The sequence below is a fragment of the Trachypithecus francoisi genome, unplaced genomic scaffold (genome assembly GCF_009764315.1).
Source record: "Trachypithecus francoisi isolate TF-2019V2 unplaced genomic scaffold, Tfra_2.0 Lachesis_group0, whole genome shotgun sequence".
Lineage (NCBI taxonomy): Eukaryota > Metazoa > Chordata > Mammalia > Primates > Cercopithecidae > Trachypithecus > Trachypithecus francoisi.
The window spans coordinates 135,468,337-135,488,011 of NW_022681453.1; the positions used below are offsets into that span (position 1 = coordinate 135,468,337).

At 51.8% G+C, this 19,675-nt stretch overlaps 1 protein-coding gene across 3 annotated transcripts in view; it reads left to right on the top strand.

The window, feature by feature from the left end:
* DLEC1 (DLEC1 cilia and flagella associated protein) overlaps positions 1-19,675 on the top strand; it is a 67,886-nt gene that overhangs the window by 47,573 nt on the left and 638 nt on the right. The window contains exons 20-36 of one of the 3 annotated variants that reach the window (XM_033212038.1): positions 4,721-4,874; positions 5,542-5,652; positions 6,595-6,725; positions 7,261-7,443; positions 8,806-8,876; positions 9,338-9,489; positions 11,735-11,853; positions 12,358-12,428; positions 13,817-14,022; positions 14,137-14,253; positions 14,339-14,464; positions 14,572-14,666; positions 14,892-14,976; positions 15,171-15,386; positions 17,863-18,024; positions 19,043-19,196; positions 19,485-19,608. In XM_033212038.1, the coding sequence (XP_033067929.1) occupies positions 4,721-4,874; positions 5,542-5,652; positions 6,595-6,725; positions 7,261-7,443; positions 8,806-8,876; positions 9,338-9,489; positions 11,735-11,853; positions 12,358-12,428; positions 13,817-14,022; positions 14,137-14,253; positions 14,339-14,464; positions 14,572-14,666; positions 14,892-14,976; positions 15,171-15,386; positions 17,863-18,024; positions 19,043-19,196; positions 19,485-19,608 (2,277 nt within the window). Of the gene's footprint in view, positions 1-4,720; positions 4,875-5,541; positions 5,653-6,594; positions 6,726-7,260; positions 7,444-8,805; positions 8,877-9,337; positions 9,490-11,734; positions 11,854-12,357; positions 12,429-13,816; positions 14,023-14,136; positions 14,254-14,338; positions 14,465-14,568; positions 14,667-14,891; positions 14,977-15,170; positions 15,387-15,670; positions 15,780-17,862; positions 18,025-19,042; positions 19,197-19,484; positions 19,609-19,675 lie in introns of those variants that run through there. The other 2 variants (XM_033212039.1, XM_033212040.1) reach the window with 2 other exon arrangements.

The window sequence follows — 19,675 nt, forward strand, 5'->3', positions numbered from 1 at the left end:
ACCCTTCCAAGTCTCCATTGTCTATCATTCCAATCTCTATGTCCATATGTACACATTTTTAGCACCCCCTTAAGAGTGAGATCATGTGATATTTGACTTCTGTGCCTGAGGCAGCTCACTGTTCCGTGTGTTGCTCTGAGCTCTGGGGCTGGAGCCCTGACATGGCTAAGCCAATCGATCTTCAGCAGTGTTTTGCTCAGCTCCCCTGCCCTTTGATGCCCTCATTCCATTGTTAAAGATTGCATTGCATGTAACCTGTGCAGGGATTTCAAGCAGCAGTTTTGTTCTCCTCTGTTCTATCAGTTAACCTGATCACATTCTTTCTTTCTCCTGTTTTCTTTTCCTTGTTTGCATAGCATTATATTTGCTTTATTATCTTTTATTTGAAAAATTTCACAAATAGGGCATTTGCTAGATATTACATTTCTTTGCATTCACGATTTGTCTGTTTGGCACAAAGCTAGCTTTCTGCCTGTGTCAGCTTTGGATGTGCCTTCCTCACTAAGCTTGATCATTTTTAGCTTAATCATTGATCAAAAGTGAGATACGTATGACTCTTCACTTGAAGACTTAGAGGCTATTGTAGGGTTATTAGTTGGTCTAATTTCAATATTGTTGTGTCTCAAGAATAGGGAGGCCTGAGGAGACGGAGAGAGACAGGGGAATGACCAGTAAGTAGAGAGTCAAAACACACGCTGCATTTACCAGTTGAGCCCATTGTCTTATATGGTTGCTATTTATGGCACGCCAAAACAATTACAGTAGTAACGTCAAAGATCACTGATCACAGGTTACCATAACAGCTATAACAAAAAAATTTGCAAGACATGACACAGAGACATGAAATGAGGACATGCAATTGGAAAAATGACATTGATAGGCTTACTCAATGCGGCGTTGTCACAAACCTTCAATTTGTAAAAATCACAGTATCTGTGAAGTGCAATAAGGCAGAGCATAATAAACATGAGGTATGTCTGTAACTGAATTTCTTATTATAGGTCAATTTAGACTTTTTTCTTGGCTGGGCACAGTGGCTCATTCCTGGAATCCCAGCACTTTGGGAGGCTGAGGTTGGCGGATCTCCTAAGGTCAGGAGTTCAAGACCAGGCTAGCCAACATGGTGAAACCCCATTTCTACCAAAAATACAAAAATTAGCTCAGTGTGGTGGTGTGCCCCTGTAATCCCAGCTACTCTGGAGGCTGAGGCATGAGAATAGCTTGAACCTGGGAGGCGGAGGCTGCAGTGAGCCGAGATTGTGCCACTGCACTCCAGCCTGGGCAACAGAGCAAGACTCTGTACCCCACCCCCCACCTCCCCAGAAAAAGATGTTTTTCTTTACTCAGTTTTGGTAGTTTGCATCACTCTAGGAATTCAAGAATTTGTCAGTGTTACCTGTTATGTAATTTGTTGGTACATAGTTGTTAGTGGTGTTTTCTGATAATTATTTTAATTTCTGTATGATCAGTAGTGATGTCCCCACTTTGATTCCTGATTTCTCTAATTTGAATCTTGAGCAAATTTTTCTTGGTCAGTCTAGTCTAGCTAAAGGTTTATCAATGTTGTTATTTTCAAAGAACCAGCTTTTGCTTTTGTTGATTTTCTGTAATGTTTTTCTATTTTCTATTTCATTTATCTCTGCTTTCTTGTCTTTATTATTTCTGTCCTTCCAGTTGCTTTGGGTTTAGTTTGCTCTTTCTAGTTTCCTAAGGTGAAATCTTAGGTTTTTGATTTGCAATCTTTCTTTCTTTTTTTATTGTTTAAAGAAAGTGGTATTTACAAATATAAATTTTCCTCTTACCACTGCCTTAGCTGTATCCTATAACTTTTCATATATCATATTTTCATTTTCATTGATATAAAAGTATTTTCTAATTTTTCTTGTGGTTTCTTATTTGAGTTGTTTATGAATGTGTTATTTAATTTGCACATATTTTTGTTTCACAAATTTCTTTCTGTTGAATCCTAATTTGATTCTATTGTTGTAGGAGAACCCACTTTATATAATTATAGTCCTTTGAAACTTATTGAGGCTTGTTTTACGGGCTATTCTGGAGAATATTCCTTGTGCACTCGAGAAAAATATGTATTCTGCTGTTACTGTGTAGAGTGTTGCTTGCTAGTTCTGTTTGGTTCATAGTGTTGTTTAAATCTTCTATTTCAATGTTTATCTTCTGGTTAGTTGTTTTTCCATTATTAAAAAATGGGCTGTTGAAGTCTCCAGCCATTATTGTTGAATTGTTGACTTCTCCTTCAATTCTGTCAGTTTTTGCTTCATGTATTTTGGGGTGCTGTTGTTAGATACATACATGTTTATAATTGTTATATCTTTCTAATTGATCTTTTTATAATTATAAAATATCCTTCTTTGTCTCTAATAATAATTTTTGTCTTAAAGCCTATTTTATCTAACATTCATATATCTCCTGGAGCTCTCTTTTGGGTACTGTTTGCATGATATATATTTTTCCATCCTTTTTCTTTTAAATTATTTGTGTCTTTGAATCTAAAATGTCTCTTGTAAACAGCATATACTTGGATCATTTTTTAAAAATAAATTTTGCTAATCTCCACCTTTTGATTGGACTGTTTAATCCATTTATATTTAATGTAAATACTGATAAAGTAGGACTTACATCTCCCATTTTGCTATTTGTTTTCTGTATGTATTTTGTGTTTTTGTTCCTGCATTCCTCCATTATTGCCTTCTCCTTTGTTAGATAGGTATTTTCTAGTATGCCATTTTAGTTTCCATGTTTCTTTTACTTTTTAAAAAGTTATTTTCTTACTGCTTGTCTAAGGCTTTATAGTTAATATCTTAATTTCCAAACAGTCTGGTTTAGATTAATACCAACTTAATTTCAATAGTCTGAAATGTTACTGTAATATAGCTCAGCTCTATTCTCTCCCCTTCCTTTGTACTATTATTGTCATACAAATTACATATTTATATATTATAGGCCTATCAAGACAGTTTTATAGTTATTGGTTGTTATAGTTGCCCTTTAAATCAGATAGAAAAGTATGCAAAAATACATTTATTCTGTCTTTTGTATTTACATTTGAATTTACCTTGATATGCTTGTATCAGTCAATGCTTAATACTTATTTCTTAATAACCTATTAAGAAATTTATTACAAAGAATCAGTTTACACAACTATAGGGACTAGCCAGGCAAGCCTAAAATCTGTAGGGCAGGTTTTCAGGAAGGGTGTGCTGGCATTTTTGGGGACAAGATGAACCCGTTATAAACACATGGAATTTCTTTGTCTGGGTAAACCCATTCCTGCTTTTAAGACCTTTTAGTGGCCAGCCATGATAGCTCACCTTTGTAATCCCAGCACTTTGGGAGGCCAAGGTGGACAGATCACTTGAGGTCAGGAGTTTGAGACCAGCCTGGCCAACACAGTGAAACCTCATCTCTAGTAAAAATGCAAAAACTCACAGGGCACGGTGACACATGCCTGTAGTCCCAGATACTCGGGAGGCTGAGGCAGGAGAATCACTTGAACCTGGGGGGGCAGAGGTTGCAGTGAGCCGAGATCGTACCACTGCACTCCAGCCTGGTGACAGAGTGAGACTCTGTCTCAAACAAACAAACAAACAAAAGACCTTTCAACTAACTGAATCAGGCCCATCTACATTATCTAGGATAATCTCCTTTACTTAAACTTAACTGATTATGAACATTAATCATACCTACAAAATACCTTCAGCCATTTAGACATGTAAAGAGCTTGCCCATCAAGCGCCTGCTCTCACAACAAGAAAAGACTGAACAAACTGAAACGATGATTTTTCTTAGATCTATCAGAGAATTGAGGTTACAGGACAAATGGCTATTCCAAAAGCTGGAGATATAGGCAAATACTGAGAATACAGATCAGTTTACCTGGAGCAGAAGAGCACTTAAATGGTTGCTTCAACAAATTCCTGGTGGCTGAGTATAGACTAGCTTAAGAGTTTAAAAATCCTGGCTGGGCGCGGTGGCTCAAGCCTGTAATCCCAGCACTTTGGGAGGCCGAGACGGGCGGATCACAAGGTCAGGAGATCGAGACCACCCTGGCTAATACAGTAAAACCCCGTCTCTACTAAAGAATACAAAAAACTAGCTGGGCAACGAGGCGGGCGCCTGTAGTCCCAGCTACTTGGGAGGCGGAGGCAGGAGAATGGCGTAAACCCGGGAGGCGGAGCTTGCAGTGAGCTGAGATCAGGCCACCGCACTCCAGCCTGGGCAACAGAGCCAGACTCCGTCTCAAAAAAAAAAAAAAAAAAAAATTCCTGGGGGCTCAGTAGGTTCTCATGATGAAAACTGGAAAAAAAATTCTCTCTTGTTTAGCCAGGGTGGGATGGGGAGGGGAAGTAACCATTCTGAAATATGCCCAGAGGAAAAGTGAAATTCAGCCACTTTGAAATAAGCCTACAGTGTTCTTGCAACAATTTCTCTTACACCCGAGATTTCTACTTTTTGAGCAATTATAAATGGTACTGTATTTTAAATTTCGGTTTCCATGTGTTCGTTGTTAGTGTATAAAAATGTGATTGATTTTTGTATATTGATCTTATACCCTGAAACTTTGCCAAACCCACTCATTAGTTCTAGAGTCTCTAAAAATACAGATACCTTGGGATTTTCTACAGAGACTGCATGTCATCTAGAAATAGGGAAGCTTTACTTCTTTTCTGATCAGTATGCCTTTTGTTTCCTTGTGTTCCAGCTACCTTCCTGTGTATGCTGAGGTACAGAAGCCCCATGTGTACCTACAAAGCAGCCAGGTGGAGGTTAGCAATCTCTACGTGGGTGTGCCCACGAGGACAACCATCACACTTATCAATGGCACCCTCCTGCCCACCCAGTTCCACTGGGGCAAGGTGAGTGAGCCCACAGCATCAGGCAGCAGTCTGCAGCCCTCAGCAACAGAGGCCCATGTAGAGGAGGGGCATTGTCCCCCAAATGTCCTCGCAGAACAGAGATACTCAGCCTCCCTCCCACAGCCTGTCCCTTGTTCCATAGTGTGCGTAAAAGCTCCTCAAAGGAGCAGGGTATCTGGTCCAGCTTTTTCTTGCCCTGCCTCTAGGGAATTCCAGTTCCCTGCCCAAGAAGGAGTTTCTGGTGAACACAGCTAGAGCCTCCCAGCCAGCATAGCCCATGACTGGCCCAGGTAGTTGTTGGAGCCCAGTTGTGGTGCTGCTCCTGCCTGTGGCTGACTGGGGAGCTCTGAGTGTTGTGGGACATAAGACCACATCCATGTGCACCAGAAGCATCTGCCTTCTGCTCCCCATCCCTCGGGGCCTTCAAGGGCAGTTTCTTTAGTCCAGACAACCTCCCAACAAGTGGTAAATTCCATCCAGGGTTGGGGAGGAGAGGAGAAGGGACCCCTGGTTTATCCCCAGAAGTGAGCACCCAGCCCTGCCAGTTTTGCTGTGGGCCCCAGTCTGCCAGTCTCTAGCATTGCATGCAGCAGTGCTGAGCACTATCTGGATACTGGTCCATTCTGGGAGCCCAGTAAGTGCCAACAGTCTCACTCATGTCTGCCAGCTCCTAGGGCACCAAGCAGATTTCTGCATGGTGACAGTCTCCCCTAGACATGGCCTGCTGGGCCCCAGCGAGGAGTGCCAGCTGAAGTTGGAGTTGACTGCTCATACCCAGGTGAGTAAGGCAATGTAGGGCCCGAGTGACTGGGAAGGCACCCTGCCAACCTTATGCACCTGCGCCCCCAGGGAGGCCCTAGCTTAGGCCACACTGCTGGTTCTTGTGGGTGGGGAAGAGATTTCTTGCATTTGGTTCTGGGGTCCTCATTCCTGCTGTGTCTGCTCGCTAGGGACACATGGTCAGAGAGCCTGGAGCAGGCCTGGATGTGCCCTGAGACCCACTGGCCATGCCTGGCCTTTGGCATGAGCTTTTGCCCTCCCCAGGCCATTCTCTGTGGCCACAGGTGGGCCTAACTTTCTGATTTGCCCAGAGATTCCAGAGCAGAACTGTTGCTCACAGCAGGCACTGTGCCAGGTACTGCTTGGAGGCTAACTGGTACAGAGGTTTCCCCCTGGAGTGGCCCAGAAGAAGGCCAGCAGGGTGGAATATGCTCAGTCCTAGGGCCGTTCCTATCTGTCCCTTTGTGGTTCTTGTGGGAAAAGAAACTTCCTCCTTGCAGAGACTTGCAGACTCAGGTCTCAGTTCCCACTGGCAAATATGGGGATGGCCGGCCTGAGCTCTGGGACAACAGACAGGCAGGCCGGGGTGTGGAACAGATCTTGCTCAGGGAGGGTTTGATTTCTAGGGTAGCAGCTTCATCAGAGGAAGTGTGTAGCTTCTCCAGAGGCCCTGTCTGAGGGATCTCCCTTCACGTGGGCATGCCCAGATATTTGGGGCAGACTCAGACAGCCATAGCCCTTGAGGAAAGGGCCAGGCCTCCTGGGGCCGAGGGCGGGCCGACTGGCTGGGCTCACTGGAGGGACTGGAGATGAACCTGGCCAGAGGTCAAGGCCTTCACGTTGAACCCCCCACAGCAATTCCCTGTGCTGCGGAAGACCATCTGGGCTCATCTTCAGAGGCCCCAGCCCTGGTCTGACCCCTGTATGGGCTTTCTTACAGGAACAGCTGACCCATCTGGCCCTCCCTTGTCACGTGTCAGGCATGAAGAAGCCGCTGGTTCTAGGCATTTCTGGGAAGCCCCAGGGACTGCACGTGGCCATCGCCATCTCTAAGGAGAGCTCTGATTGCAGGTGAGCCCAGGGTTGGGGGTCTGGGGGTGGCAGTGGCCTGAGAAATGAGGCAACTGCACCTGGGACCAGTACGCACTGTGGTGTCAGTCTGCGCCCATCCGATTCCTGCAGCCAGGAAAACGCCACAGCGTTATTGCGGCCATTCACCACTCCTGTGGGGACAACTCCCTTTACCCCGTCCCTGCCCTCTGTGTGGTCTCCCTCCACACACTTGGAGGCATGGTGCCCAGACAGGCAGGAGATGGCAGGGGACAGGGCTGTAGGTATCCTGGGCTTGCCCACATGAGGCCCAGCACCTGGGAGCCATGCCAGCCCGCCCCTGGCCAGGGACAGTTTGTGCAGAGTTTGAGGCCTCTCTCAGCATCATGGACGGGCAGGAAAGGTGGGTCTGTGATTGGCAGCTCAATGAAACAGGAGTCTGAGGATGAAGCCTGGTGTCTGGGCAGCTTCTGCACGCCCACCCAAGATAGCGCTCTGGGCAGGGCCAAGGGTGGCATGTTACATAGTACCAGTGGACACAGGACAGTGTTTTCAGCACAGAGCAGTGGCCAGACCACCCGAAGGAGCTCCGCCTGGACTTTGGCTCAACGGTGCCACTGAGGACCCGTGTGAATCGCCAGCTCATTCTCACCAATCACTCCCCAATACAGACCCCTTTCTCCCTCGAGTTTGAGTACTTCGGGGGCCCCCAAAACAGCCTGAGCAAAAAGACCAGCCTGTAAGTCTTGCTGCTTTTATTTCCCAGGGCAGATGAAGCTGGATGGGGTGTACCCTGTTGAGCCTCTCTGTGGCTTAGGTGGCCAGTGGCTAGACGGTGTGAGAGATGGGAGTGTGTGTTTTTATAGGTAGACTTGGGGACAGGCAGAGAGGAAATGGCTCCTGCTGTCCACCTCTCAGGCCCTGAGTGGGCCCGTGGGAGAGGCTGGGATTGTGGCCCCCTGTCCTAAGCCTGGCCTGCTGGAGTGGAGGCTTCTGATGGACCAGGCAGATGGGCCTGTGGTGAGGGAGCGGTTACTGTAGACAGAAGGAACTGTGCAGGCCAAGGGGTGGGAGGAAGAGTTCAGGAGCAGGGAGTCTTCAGGGACCACTGACAGCGTGTTTGGGCTGAGATGTGGAGAGTGAGATAGGGTGCCCTGTAGATAAGACAGTGATCAGCAAAGCTGCTATGTGTAAGGACAGAGGCAAGATCTAGAGTGCTGCTTACACATACACAGACACACACACACACATACACATGTACATATACCCACACATGCATGCACACATACATATACACATGCACACATACACACGCGTGTGCATGTACACACATGCATATACACATATACATACACATGCATACACAGACACAAATATACACACATACACATGCACACACATACATGCTCATACACACACACACACACACACACACACAGAGGTGTGCCAGAACCAGCTAGCACTGGTTCAGGAGAACTGATTGTTAAATATTCAGGAATTTTGCAAATCTCTAACTTGAAATCAAACATTATAATTTAGGACTTTTTTTTCTGGAATCCCCACTGTGTGGACACCTCACCACCTAATCTAGTGAAGCAAGAGGGCCCAACTTCAAAACCACTGCTACGGGTGGAAGGGGAGCCATGAACAGTTTATAAGGCATTAACTTTCTATTGTGAAAAGCTAGTGTGTACCCAGTGCTGGACAGATGTCAGCAAGAAAAACTGGAAATGGGCCTGTTGCAGAATTCTGGGCTAGAAATGGGGAGTCTGGGCTGGGTTTGCGTCCAGGAGTAACCATGGCACAGAGCCTGTGGGCAGAGAGTCCTGCTTCAGAGCCTGCCTGGGTTTCTGGGGAGGTAATCCCTGCAGCTGGCGGGTGGCCTACAGCTGGGGATGTTTGAATGGTAGGGGTACAGTGGGAGCAAAGACCAGAGAAGGAGGTAAAGGAAAGAACTGGCCCACCCTCTCCTGGGAAGAGCAGGCAGGGCCACCTTCCTCTGCTGGGCACGTGGTAGAATGCTGGTTGCTCTAGAACCTGGCTCAGGTCTTGGGACAGGCTTGTCTGACTTGATACTATTTCTGTGTCTCCACTTGTAAAGTCCCGACATGCCTCCTGCCCTGCTAAAGACAGTGCGGATGCAAGAGCATCTGGCCAAGCGAGAGCAGCTGGGTAAGCGCCACCAGGGTGGGGCTTTGGGGCCCAGGCCATGGTTAGAGCAATGGCCTTCTGTGGATGTGGGCCAGAGGCTGCCAGGGAGCAGGACCAGGACCAGAGACCGCTCTCAGATGGCCAAGGCTCTCCACCTGACAGTGCCTCTTCCTGCTGAGGCCACTTCCCTTCTAGGGCACAGGCTTATGCACAGGGCCTGGACTCCATCTGGGATGGGCAGTGGCTCATGAGGGAGGGCTCCCATCGGGACCTGGCCTCTCGGAATAGAGAGGCTGACCGCACAGGACTTTGAGTAGCTTGCCCCTGGATTCCGGGTTCCCAGGAGGAGGGCACATGTAGCCTGACCAAGGAGAGGCTGAAGGATGGCTTGTCGGGGGCAGTTCTTTGCTCACACCCGAGAGTTTGGACCTCACTCCCAGCCCCAGTCCTGTGAATCCCCCAGAGTCATGGTTCTTTCCCAGATTTTATGGAGAGCATGCTGTCCCACGGGAAAGGAGCTGCTTTCTTCCCTCACATTTCCCAGGGCATGCTGGGGCCCTACCAGCAGCTGTGCATTGACATCACAGGCTGTGCCAACATGTGGGGCGAGTACTGGGACAACCTCATCTGCACGGTAAGGGCACGCAGGAGGGCAGTGGCCTGGGGGGGTGGGGAGTCTGCCCAGCCCTCGCCTTCAGCCTCTCTCCCCTCCAACACCTGGCTAGGCGTTCGTGTCTGAGGCAGCCTCTGGTGTTCTAGCTGAGGCATTTTAGGCAGGAGGGGTCCTCATAAGCAGTAGAACTTTCCACACCTTTTCCCAGGAGGTGCAGGGCTGGGGCCATATCGAGGAGGGAAGAGGAGACAGTAGGCTGCCTGCCTGGGCTAGGACCCAAGACCTGAAGTAGGGAGTATGGAGTGCAGGGACAGTAGCAGCCTCCCAGAGCCACGTCCTTGCCCCGCCCTCAGTGGGGCTCACCCAGGGGTCCATTTAATTGCTCCAGCACTCAGCATAAATGGAGCATCTACTGTGTGTGGGTTCCTATGTGGGCCACTGTACTGTGGAGGATACAGGGAAGAATAAGGCAACCAGCAAGGCGCCCCTAATTTAGTCTGGAGGGATGAAACATGCACACGTTATCCTACCGTTAAGTTCTTAAATAGAAGATTTTCATGAACTATTTAGTAAATTGAACAGATTAATTGTAGTAGATATTTGCTTTAAATTGTGTGTTATGTGTGACAAATAATTGATCATGTTAATATAAAAAGGGATCTTAAATAACAGGAAGCTGGGGAAAGGTATCCCAAGGGGGCAAGGTTTGAATAAACAACTCCAAGAAAGACAAATACAGACGGCCAATAAACATATTAAAATCTGTCACCACCACTGATGATTAAAGAAATGCAAAATAGGCCGGGCGCGGTGGCTCAAGCCTGTAATCCCAGCACTTTGGGAGGCCGAGATGGGCGGATCACAAGGTCAGGAGATCGAGATCATCCTGGCTAACACGGTGAAACCCCGTCTCTACTAAAAATACAAAAACTAGCCGGGCGAGGTGGCGGGCGCCTGTAGTCCCAGCTACTCGGGAGGCTGAGGCAGGAGAATGGCGTAAATCCGGGAGGCGGAGCTTGCAGTGAGCTGAGATCCGGCCACTGCACTCCAGCCTGGGTGACAGAGCGAGACTCCGCCTCAAAAAAAAAAAAAAAAAAGAAATGCAAAATAAAAGAGCCACAAAATACTGGTTTTGACACATTAGCAAGGTTTAAAAGTTGTTGGTGAAGGTACAGGGGAACCGGTGCTTCGAGCCCCCTTCTCCATGTCTGTCAGTAGAGGAGTGGATACAGACATTGGGCCACATCCCTAAGGGAATTCTGCACAGCCTGTTACATGATGCCACAAACTCTTTATTAGTAAAAATTAATCCTATATTATTGGCTGGGTACAGTGGTTCATGCCTGTAATCCCAGCACTTTGGAAGGCGAGGTGGGTGGATGTCTTGAGCTCAGGAGTTTGAGAGCAGCCTGGGCAACATGGCAAAACCCCTTCTCTACAAAAAATACAAAAATTAGCTGGGCGTGATGGCACATATCTCTGGTCCCAGCTATTCAGGAGGCTAAGGTGGGAGGATTGCTTGTGCCCAGGAGGTAGAGGTTACAGTCAACTGAGATCATGCCACTGCACTCCAGCCTGGGCAATGGAGCAAGACTCTGTCTCAATAATAACAGTAATAATAATAATAATCCTATATTGTTAAAAGAAAAGATTATTAAAGAAAGGCATGTGCAGCATGCTCCCCATTTATATCTGAGTCTACACGAAAGAAGTGTAGATACTTGTACACTGAAATGCTAACAGCAAGTCATGCTGCAGAGGTGGGATTGGAGGTGATTATCACACTCTTATATTTTAAAAAAAATAAGATTTATTACTTTTGATTAGCAGAGAAAAGTAATAAAGTTCTTTTCATTTAAAAGACAGAAATTTGATCAAAGGGACTACCAGAGGCCGAAGAGCCTCAGGCTTGCCAGGCACAGTGGCTCACACTTGTAGTTCCAACACTTTAGGAGGCTGAGGCAGGAAGATTGCTTGAGGCCAGGAGTTTGAGACCAGCCTGGGCAACATAGTAAGGCCCTGTGTCTATTAAAAAAAAGAAAAGAAAAAAAAAAGTTCTCAGGCTGGGAGCTTTGTGCAGGCTGCCTGGCTGGGAGGGAGAGTACAGATGGCGGGAAGTGGGAGAGAAGCCAGAGTGGTACACAGTGAGGCTGGGACCAAACTGTGGAGCCCCTCCTGGGCTGGCTGGACAAGTGGAGGCCCTGCCCAGAGGGGATGTGGTGGCAACTGGTGACAGGAGTGACAAAGGGCTGGGGTGTGTTTGCAGGTGGGAGACCTGCCGCTGGCAGTCATCCCAGTGTATATGGCAGTGGTGGGCTGCCCCGTCAGCTCCCTGAGGACCACCTCCTACACTACTGACCAGGCCCAGAAGGAACCAGCCATCAGGTGCTCCATGCTCAGCCTGAGCCTCTGCTCCCTGGTAGCCCCTGAAACCCTCCGGCCTCCGGGCTGGGCTGCCCACATCGGCTTGTTATTCTCCAGCTGGCCTAGGGCCATTGGTGCCAGCTACAAGAAGGTTCCAGGCCAGGGTTTCCCTGGGGGAAGGTGGCTTCAGGGGACACGGCCACCACCATTTCGGGGGGCAGAAGTGGCGAGTAGTCAGTGTGGCCCGAGGTCAGCACCAGCCCTGGGGCCCCTGGCACAGCTGAACTGGAATCAGCATAGTCTGCTCAGGGCGGGTGGTTGGATTGCCAGGGCACAGGGCAGCCCCAGAGCCCGGCTCACCTGGTGCCACCTGGGGAAGCCCAGCCCTGGGTCTCATTAATTCTTGAGTGAGACCAGACCACTGTGGTTTTTCCCCCTGCCTGAGCCCCCAGCCCCAGCCCTCTTCCCTACCTGCAAGGTGTACGCTGGCTGTGGCTGTACTGAATCCAGTCTGTCCGCCTCCAGGTTCGGCACCCAGGTCTCCGGAGGAGACACAGTTACCCGCACGCTTCGCCTGAATAACTCCAGTCCCTGTGGTAAGACATGAGAGAAAGCAGGACTCTCGCCACAGGCTGTGACTTGTGGTGAGCCAGGCTAGGAGGGAAGGTGGGAGGGAAGCCGATGGCCCATGAACAGGACCCAGGTGTCCAGGGGGCCTGTAGTTACGGAGGTGTGGATGGGCCCACGGATGCCCTGCTCTCATCAGGGTTGCTGTGTGGAGGAACAGACAATAAGAGGGGATCCCTTTCTCATCCTCCAGCCGGCAGAACCTGAGCTGCCTGAGAGCTGCTGGGGATACAGCGGGGACAGGACAGCAGGATCTCTGCCAAGGGGCTTCCCTCCTGATGGGGGGGACAGACGTGACTGTAGGCTGCAGTGTGTGGAGTGTGTGGTGTACAGCTGAAGGGGAGGCCGGAGTGCTGGGGGAAGGTGTTGAGGGGCCAGACTGCCCTGCGGAGGGGAGGCAGAGTGTAGGCTGAGTCTAAGAGGAAGGGTAAGCCCATGTGGGCCAGGGGAGCATGTGGGAACAAAGAGTGCTCTGGGCCTGAGGAAGGGTTAGGAGAGGGAGCTGGTGACACTGAAGAGGGCCCTGGCCACGCTGGCCCCTGAGGAGGGCTGGGAGCAGGACTGAAGGCAGGAGGGGAGGGGAAGATGGGTTCGATGCAGGCAGATGTCTATGTTTGGGACAGGACTTCGGGGACTTCTCAGTTTAGGGGCTTCTGGGAGATGAGGTGGGGCCACCAACTGGGTGTGGGGAGGCAGATGGAGGTGTCGGAGGAGGGCAGGGACAGCTTGACATTGTCATGGTGCAGGCTGGAGAGAGAGCAATGGGGAGCCCCAGTTTAAGTTGGGGACAGATTGATGGGGGTGGCAATCTGTTCAGTTGGGGGACCTCCTGCAGTGGTACTCAGAGGGATGGCGCAGTTCAGTTCTTTCAGGGATTGCCAGGTGGGTGCAAAAGGAGAGATAAGGATGCTGGCAAGACAGAGGTGGAGATGGCGGCCCCCAAAGACTAGTCTAGCTGGGGAAGGACGTGAAAGCTGACATAGGCTGATGGATAGATGGGGAGAAGGAAGGGCGTATGGGGGTTAGAGAGCCCAGCCTGCCCAAAAACAGGCTAGAAGGAGAAGCAGTTGTGGAGAGAGAGCAGAGCACCTGCATTCAGGCATCTGGACATGGAGACCTGGTCTTGTGACCATGAGGACTTCAGGTGATAGAACCAGACGGCATAAGCCTGCAAAGCCTTTTATAAAATTTTAAATGAGAATTGCCTGGAAGTGGCATTAGAGAGGCAGAGAGGCACCCCCTCCACCCAGGTATGGGAGAACGGGTCATCGCTGTCTGGGAGTACGAGGAGGAGGGGGCCCGGGGGGGTTGTCTGTACCTCCCTAATTCCTTACCCTGCCCCCCACATCTGCCCCAGACATCCGCCTGGATTGGGAGACCTATGTTCCAGATGACAAGGAAGACCGGCTGGTGGAGCTGCTGGTGTTTTATGGGCCACCTTTCCCGCTGCGGGACCAAGCCGGGAACGAGCTTGTGTGCCCTGATACCTCTGAGGGTGGCTGCCTCCTCTGGTCCCCAAGCCCCTCCAGTTCATCAGAATTCAGCCATGAAACTGACTCATCGGTGAGCAGGGGTGGAGGGGCGGGGCAGGCTGGCTACTGAGGGTCACTGGGGTGTGGCTAGTAGGCTAGTTGAACCTCAGTGACTGCGTGAACCTCAGTGACTCCTTGGTGACAGGTTGAGGGCAACTCCAGTGCCAGCAATAGAGTATCACAGAAGCTCATCTCAGTCATCCTGCAGGCACATGAGGGGGTGCCATCCGGCCACCTGTACTGTATCAGCCCCAAGCAGGTGGTGAGTTGGGGTAGGGGCTGGGAGCTGTCTGCATTGGCCAGCCAGTGGGCATGGGACAGTGCTAAGGCTGCTGTGTCCATACCAGGTGGTCCCTGCTGGGGGCAGCAGCACCATCTACATCTCCTTCACCCCCATGGTGCTCAGCCCTGAGATCCTGCACAAGGTGGAGTGTACTGGCTACGCCCTGGGTTTCATGAGCTTGGACAGCAAGGTGAGCTCTTCTGGCCTGGGTTGGGGGCTGCAGCCACTGCTCCCTCCTGGGTAGCATGCTGCCTGCTCAGCACAGGGATCAGCTGTGATCAGACTTGGGCTCAGTAGGTGGAAAGGGAGATTCCAGGGAAGAGGCATCGCCTGCAGGACTTTGCGGTGGGACCCCTGAAACTGGACCTGCATAGCTACGTGAGGCCTGCACAGTGAGTCAGCTGGGGTGCCCCATCTCCTTTCATCCCCATGGGGTGCACCCTCACCAGGCACTGGTGGAGCCAGGCAGGGTTCTCAGAGCAAAAGGGCAGGCATGGGTGGGAGAAGTCAGCAAAGGAGCCCGGGGAAAGGCTGGCCTGAGGCTGGATGAGCAGAGTCAGGGCAGCCAGGAGGCCCCAGGTGCCTGGCTTGCCCCAACAATGCCTATTGCTGGGCAGGCTAAGTGTGGAGCTGGACTATGGCGGCAACATGGAATTCCAGTGCCAGGCCAGTGACCTCATTCCTGAGCAGCCCTGCTTTGGGGTGAGTGTGCTGCCACCCTCTGGCCCTGCCAGCTTACCTGGACCTCAGATGTCTCTGTGTGCCCTTCTGGGATTCAGGCCTTATAGTCTGAGTCCAAGTCCCGTCCCCCAGCCTTCCCAGCCCTACCCTAGAGCCGTGAGGTTGAAGAGAGAGACAAGATGCATTCCCTGCCTCCTACCTCTGTGGCTGCCCAGGTGCTGAGTGAGCTGGTGATCACCCACCACCTGAAGCTGACCAACACTACAGAGATCCCACACTACTTCCGGCTCATGGTCTCCAGGCCCTTCTCCGTTTCCCAAGATGGGGCGAGCCGGGACCACAGAGCTCCTGGCCCTGGCCAGAAGCAGGAGTGTGAGGAGACAGCCTCAGCAGACAAGCAGCTGGTGCTCCCAGCACAGGAGAACATGCTGGTCAGTTGGGGGCGTCTGCAGCCCTTACCTTGACGGCACACCCTCGCATGCGTATAGACAGCACCCCTGCACGCCACCCTAACGTGCGTGTACCCAGATGCAAACTGCATGCCTGACCCTGCCATACCCTGCATGAACACTCGGGGGTGTGCTCACACCAGAGACACCACATTCAGCACTGCTGCACAAGTGGCTGACATGGGCATGGACACACCAGACATTGTGTTCACATACATGCATGCACTTGTTCCAGAAATGTCCCCAGACTTCCCTTTCCCTCTTAGTCCCCACTGCTGAGATGCTGGTGGAGGCTGATGCATTCCTGCGAGTACCTCCCCTTCCCACACAGACTCCGTCCTCCTATGCAAGCTCAGGGTTTGTGTCCCAGCTCAGGTGAGCCCATGGGGTTGCTGTAATTGTAAGACACTCCAGATTCTAATGTACATTTTCCTCTTCTAACTAATTCTCAGTGATAATTGGATCCTGTATTTTCAGAGTTGGTTGGGTAGGGGAAGGTCTTGGGAATGTCAGGACCTCAGTGGAAACCATCAACTTCTTCCTCTGGTCTCTGAGGCAACTGGAAGGAGGCTGAGTGTGTGCACACCCATATCTGCACAGTGGGCTTCCAGGGTGTGCAGAGGCAGGCTGAGGGTAGACAGCCCTGCCCTGTCTCCTACTTCCCCTCCTGCTTCAGAGGTCCTCTTTCTTCCTCTCCTTGGAGGGCTTCTCTTTATGCTGTGCTCCCTTGAGCTCTGCCAGGCTCTAGCCTCACTCTGCACATTTCTGAGTTGTCTCATCCATTTCCAGAGCCTCGGTGAACAGCCATATTCTCTCTATCCAATGTATACTCCACTGTGTAGCGAGGGCCTGCTGTGTACTAGATGCTGGGCTAGGTGATGGAACTCCCCGAGGACCTCATCATGGAGGTCAGGGACACACACGGATCTGCAGAAGACAGAATGGCACCCTTGAGCCACTTTGCATTTGCTCCCTTCAACAAGTTAAATGGAGGGGAAGGCTCAGAGCACAGGCAGAGGTTCCATTCCACCAGAGCTTCCCAGCAGATATGGCAGTTAGCCACCAGGCATTTAAAAGTCCTTGGCAGATCTGGGGAAGCCCAAAGGTTCCACAAAAAGGACATCACATAATGGTGCTGCATCTCACCCTCCATGAGCTAACAATGCTCAGGTTTCTGGCTCCTGGCCAGAATGATCTCCCAGGCTCTAGAGCCAAACTCAACCTGTCCAAAGTGAACCCCCCATCCCCTCCCCCACCTTGTCCTGCCCCCACACCTGTGCCTCCTTTTTGTGGTGGCATTTTGTCTCAGCAAATACCACTCCCAACCCCCTTGCTCATGCCCAGAGCTCTGGCACCCCTTGTAGTAGACCGATCTCTGACCACACCACCAAGCCCGCGGATGCCCCCTCCTAAAGTTCTCCCAACATTATTCTCTTTTCTTTATCCCTACACCCATATCTTGGTTTAGGACAGCGGTTTCTAAGCCTGCCAATAAATCAGTGGCCTATTTTTTAAGATTGGGTCTTGCTGTGTCACTCAGGCTAGAGTGCAGTGGCATGATCATGGTTCACTGAAACCTCAACTGCCTGGGGGTTCAAGCAATCCTCCCACCTCAGCCTCCCAAGTAGCTGGGACCAGAGGCACATGCCACCATGCCCACCTATTATTTGCAGAGACAAGGTCTCATTACATTGCCCAGGCTGGTCTTGAACTCCTGGGCTCAAGCGATCCTCCCACCTCAGCCTCCCAAAACCTCCCTTCAGGGGCTGGGCCTGGGAGGGAAGGAGGGATTACGGATGTGAGCCACTGCTCCCAGCAAATTAGTACCCTTGACAAAACTTATTAAGGCAGCAGCTCCCAGACCCCACCTCCAGAGATGTGAAGGTCTGGGTGAGGCCTAAGAATCTGTATTTTTAACAAGTGCCTCACAGTTGATTCTGATAAACTTGTACCAAGGACCTGTGCTGGGAGCCAGGAGTCCAAGCTCCACCCTGTCCAGCCTCAGTTACAGCCTCAGCCCCTGGTATGGCATCATCACACTCATGTGTGGTCTGCAGCCTACCTCCCCGCCAGGTCAGTGACCTGTCAGAGGCTCTTCACTGTCCTCAGCACACAGACCAAGTCCTTCCTCTGCCTCTGAGTCCAACCACAGCTCTGGGAATTTGAAGTGGTAAAGGGCAGCTTGCTCATGTACCTTCCCCTCTAGCCTCTGACCTCTGAGGGCAGACATGACTTGTCCCTGACACTTGCAGGGTACTGGGCAGAGTAGGTGCTGGGCAGCACTTGTGGAATGAAAAGCACCAGGTTGGGGAGCTGCTGGGCTGTTGGCTGAGCAGGGCTGGGCCAGTCCGGGCCTTCGGGGGCTGGGCCTGGGAGGGAAGGAGGATGGAGCTCCAGGTGGGGAAGTGGCCACCTGCCCTCTGCAGCCGGAGTTGACAGCATGTCCACATCTGCTCAGGTGAATGTATCCTTCTCACTCTCCCTGGAGCTGCTCTCCTATCAGAAGCTCCCGGCCGACCAGACGCTGCCTGGGGTGGACATTCAGCAGAGCGCGAGTGGAGAGAGAGAGATGGTGTTTACTCAGAACCTGCTCCTGGAGTACACCAACCAGACCACTCAGGCATGCCCCTGGCCCACCCACATGTGGAGGAGGGTGGAAGTAAGCTGGGCTCTGTTCTGCTGGGGCCAGAGGAGAAAGCCCTAGCAGGGCCCTTAGAAATAAGGAACCCCTGCCTCTGTCCTAGTGCTCAGTCTCCCCTAGGAGAAGACCTGTGTGCAGAAAGATGAGGGCCATCCACCCTCACCTGCCTCATGAGCCCAAAGCCAGGTGAGGGCCTGAGTGTGGGAAATCAGGGAAGGCTCCCTGCAGGAGGTAGCACATGAAGCCTGTACACCGATTAATCAAGGGAAACAGGTTGACGGCCAGGCCAAAAGAAAGGTCTGATGGGTGGGGACAGGGAGCACCTGAGGCAGCTGCGAGGGGCAGCCCTGGGGCTTGCCAGATTTCAAGCACCAGGGCGAGTACCACGGACCAGAAGGTCACCAGGTCGTCGTGTGGAGGCTAAGCAGGGGCTACTGGTAAGGAGTAAAGGAGTGGCCTGGGGAGGACTCCAGAGAGGCTGGGGACAGGAGGCTGAGCAGTGGAGCAGAGGCGCTCCAGCCTGGCACCCAGGCAGCTGCTGGGGCTGAGGCTGTGGGATCGTGCATGGCAGCGCCCGAGTGTGATGCAGGGGCTGCCAGGAGATAGAGCAGGGCACAGGTGAGGCCTGCGGCCAAGGGACACAAACAAATGGTCCAGGGCCTGAGAGGAGCTGAGGGATGGGCCTTGGGGGCCACCATAGGAGGAGGAGGGGTGAAGGAGGGCAGCCCAACCAGCCAGGGTGCAGGGACTGGAGCTTTATGAGTGAGGGAGGCAGGGACAGCGGGGGAATAGATGGCATCACCCTGGCCCTTTCCCTGCGCAGACTCCCAGTAGCAGCCTGTGGCCTTCGAAGGTGGCGCTGGCCCCCTGCCAACTGCTGGCCACTTCCCGTTTTCCTCAGGAGCATCAGCACTTGGGGTCAGCAGGGTTCCCTGTGTCCCAGAGGCCCTGGCTCAGAGCCCACCCAGAATGGACAAGGTTGTCTGGTCTCCCACAGGTGGTGCCCCTGCGGGCTGTGGTGGCCGTGCCTGAGCTGCAGCTCTCCACCAGCTGGGTGGACTTTGGGACCTGCTTTGTGAGCCAGCAGCAAGTTCAGGAGGTCTACCTGATGAACCTGAGCGGCTGCCGAAGCTACTGGACTATGCTGGTGGGTATGTCCTACTCTCCCACCTACCCACTGTTCCCCTACAGGGTTGTGACAAGAGAAGACCCCCAGGAAGGGGGCCCCTGTGCCCTGTCCTTGCATGCTGGCTCCCAGGGCAGGCACCACTTGGAATTTCCACAGAACAGCCAGTCCCCAATTCCACATGATCTCAGGCTTGCCCTGCCCTGCAGTGCTGAGCAAGACCAGAGGTACAGGCCTGGGGGAGGGTGAAGTGTTCCTGTGGCAGTACATGGGGCTGCCTGCACTCATGTGTCTTCCCTTCCCTTTGGTGCAGGCCAGCAGGAGCCACCCAAGGCCGCTGTGGCCTTCGGGGTCTCCCCAAACAGTGGGCTGCTAGAAGCACGATCCGCCAACGCACCCCCAACCTCCATCGCCTTGCAGGTTTTCTTCACTGCCAGGTACAGCCCCTTCCAACCTCCCCCAAACTGCCCACAGGGCCTGGACCCCCTGCCCAGGCCCTTCCTA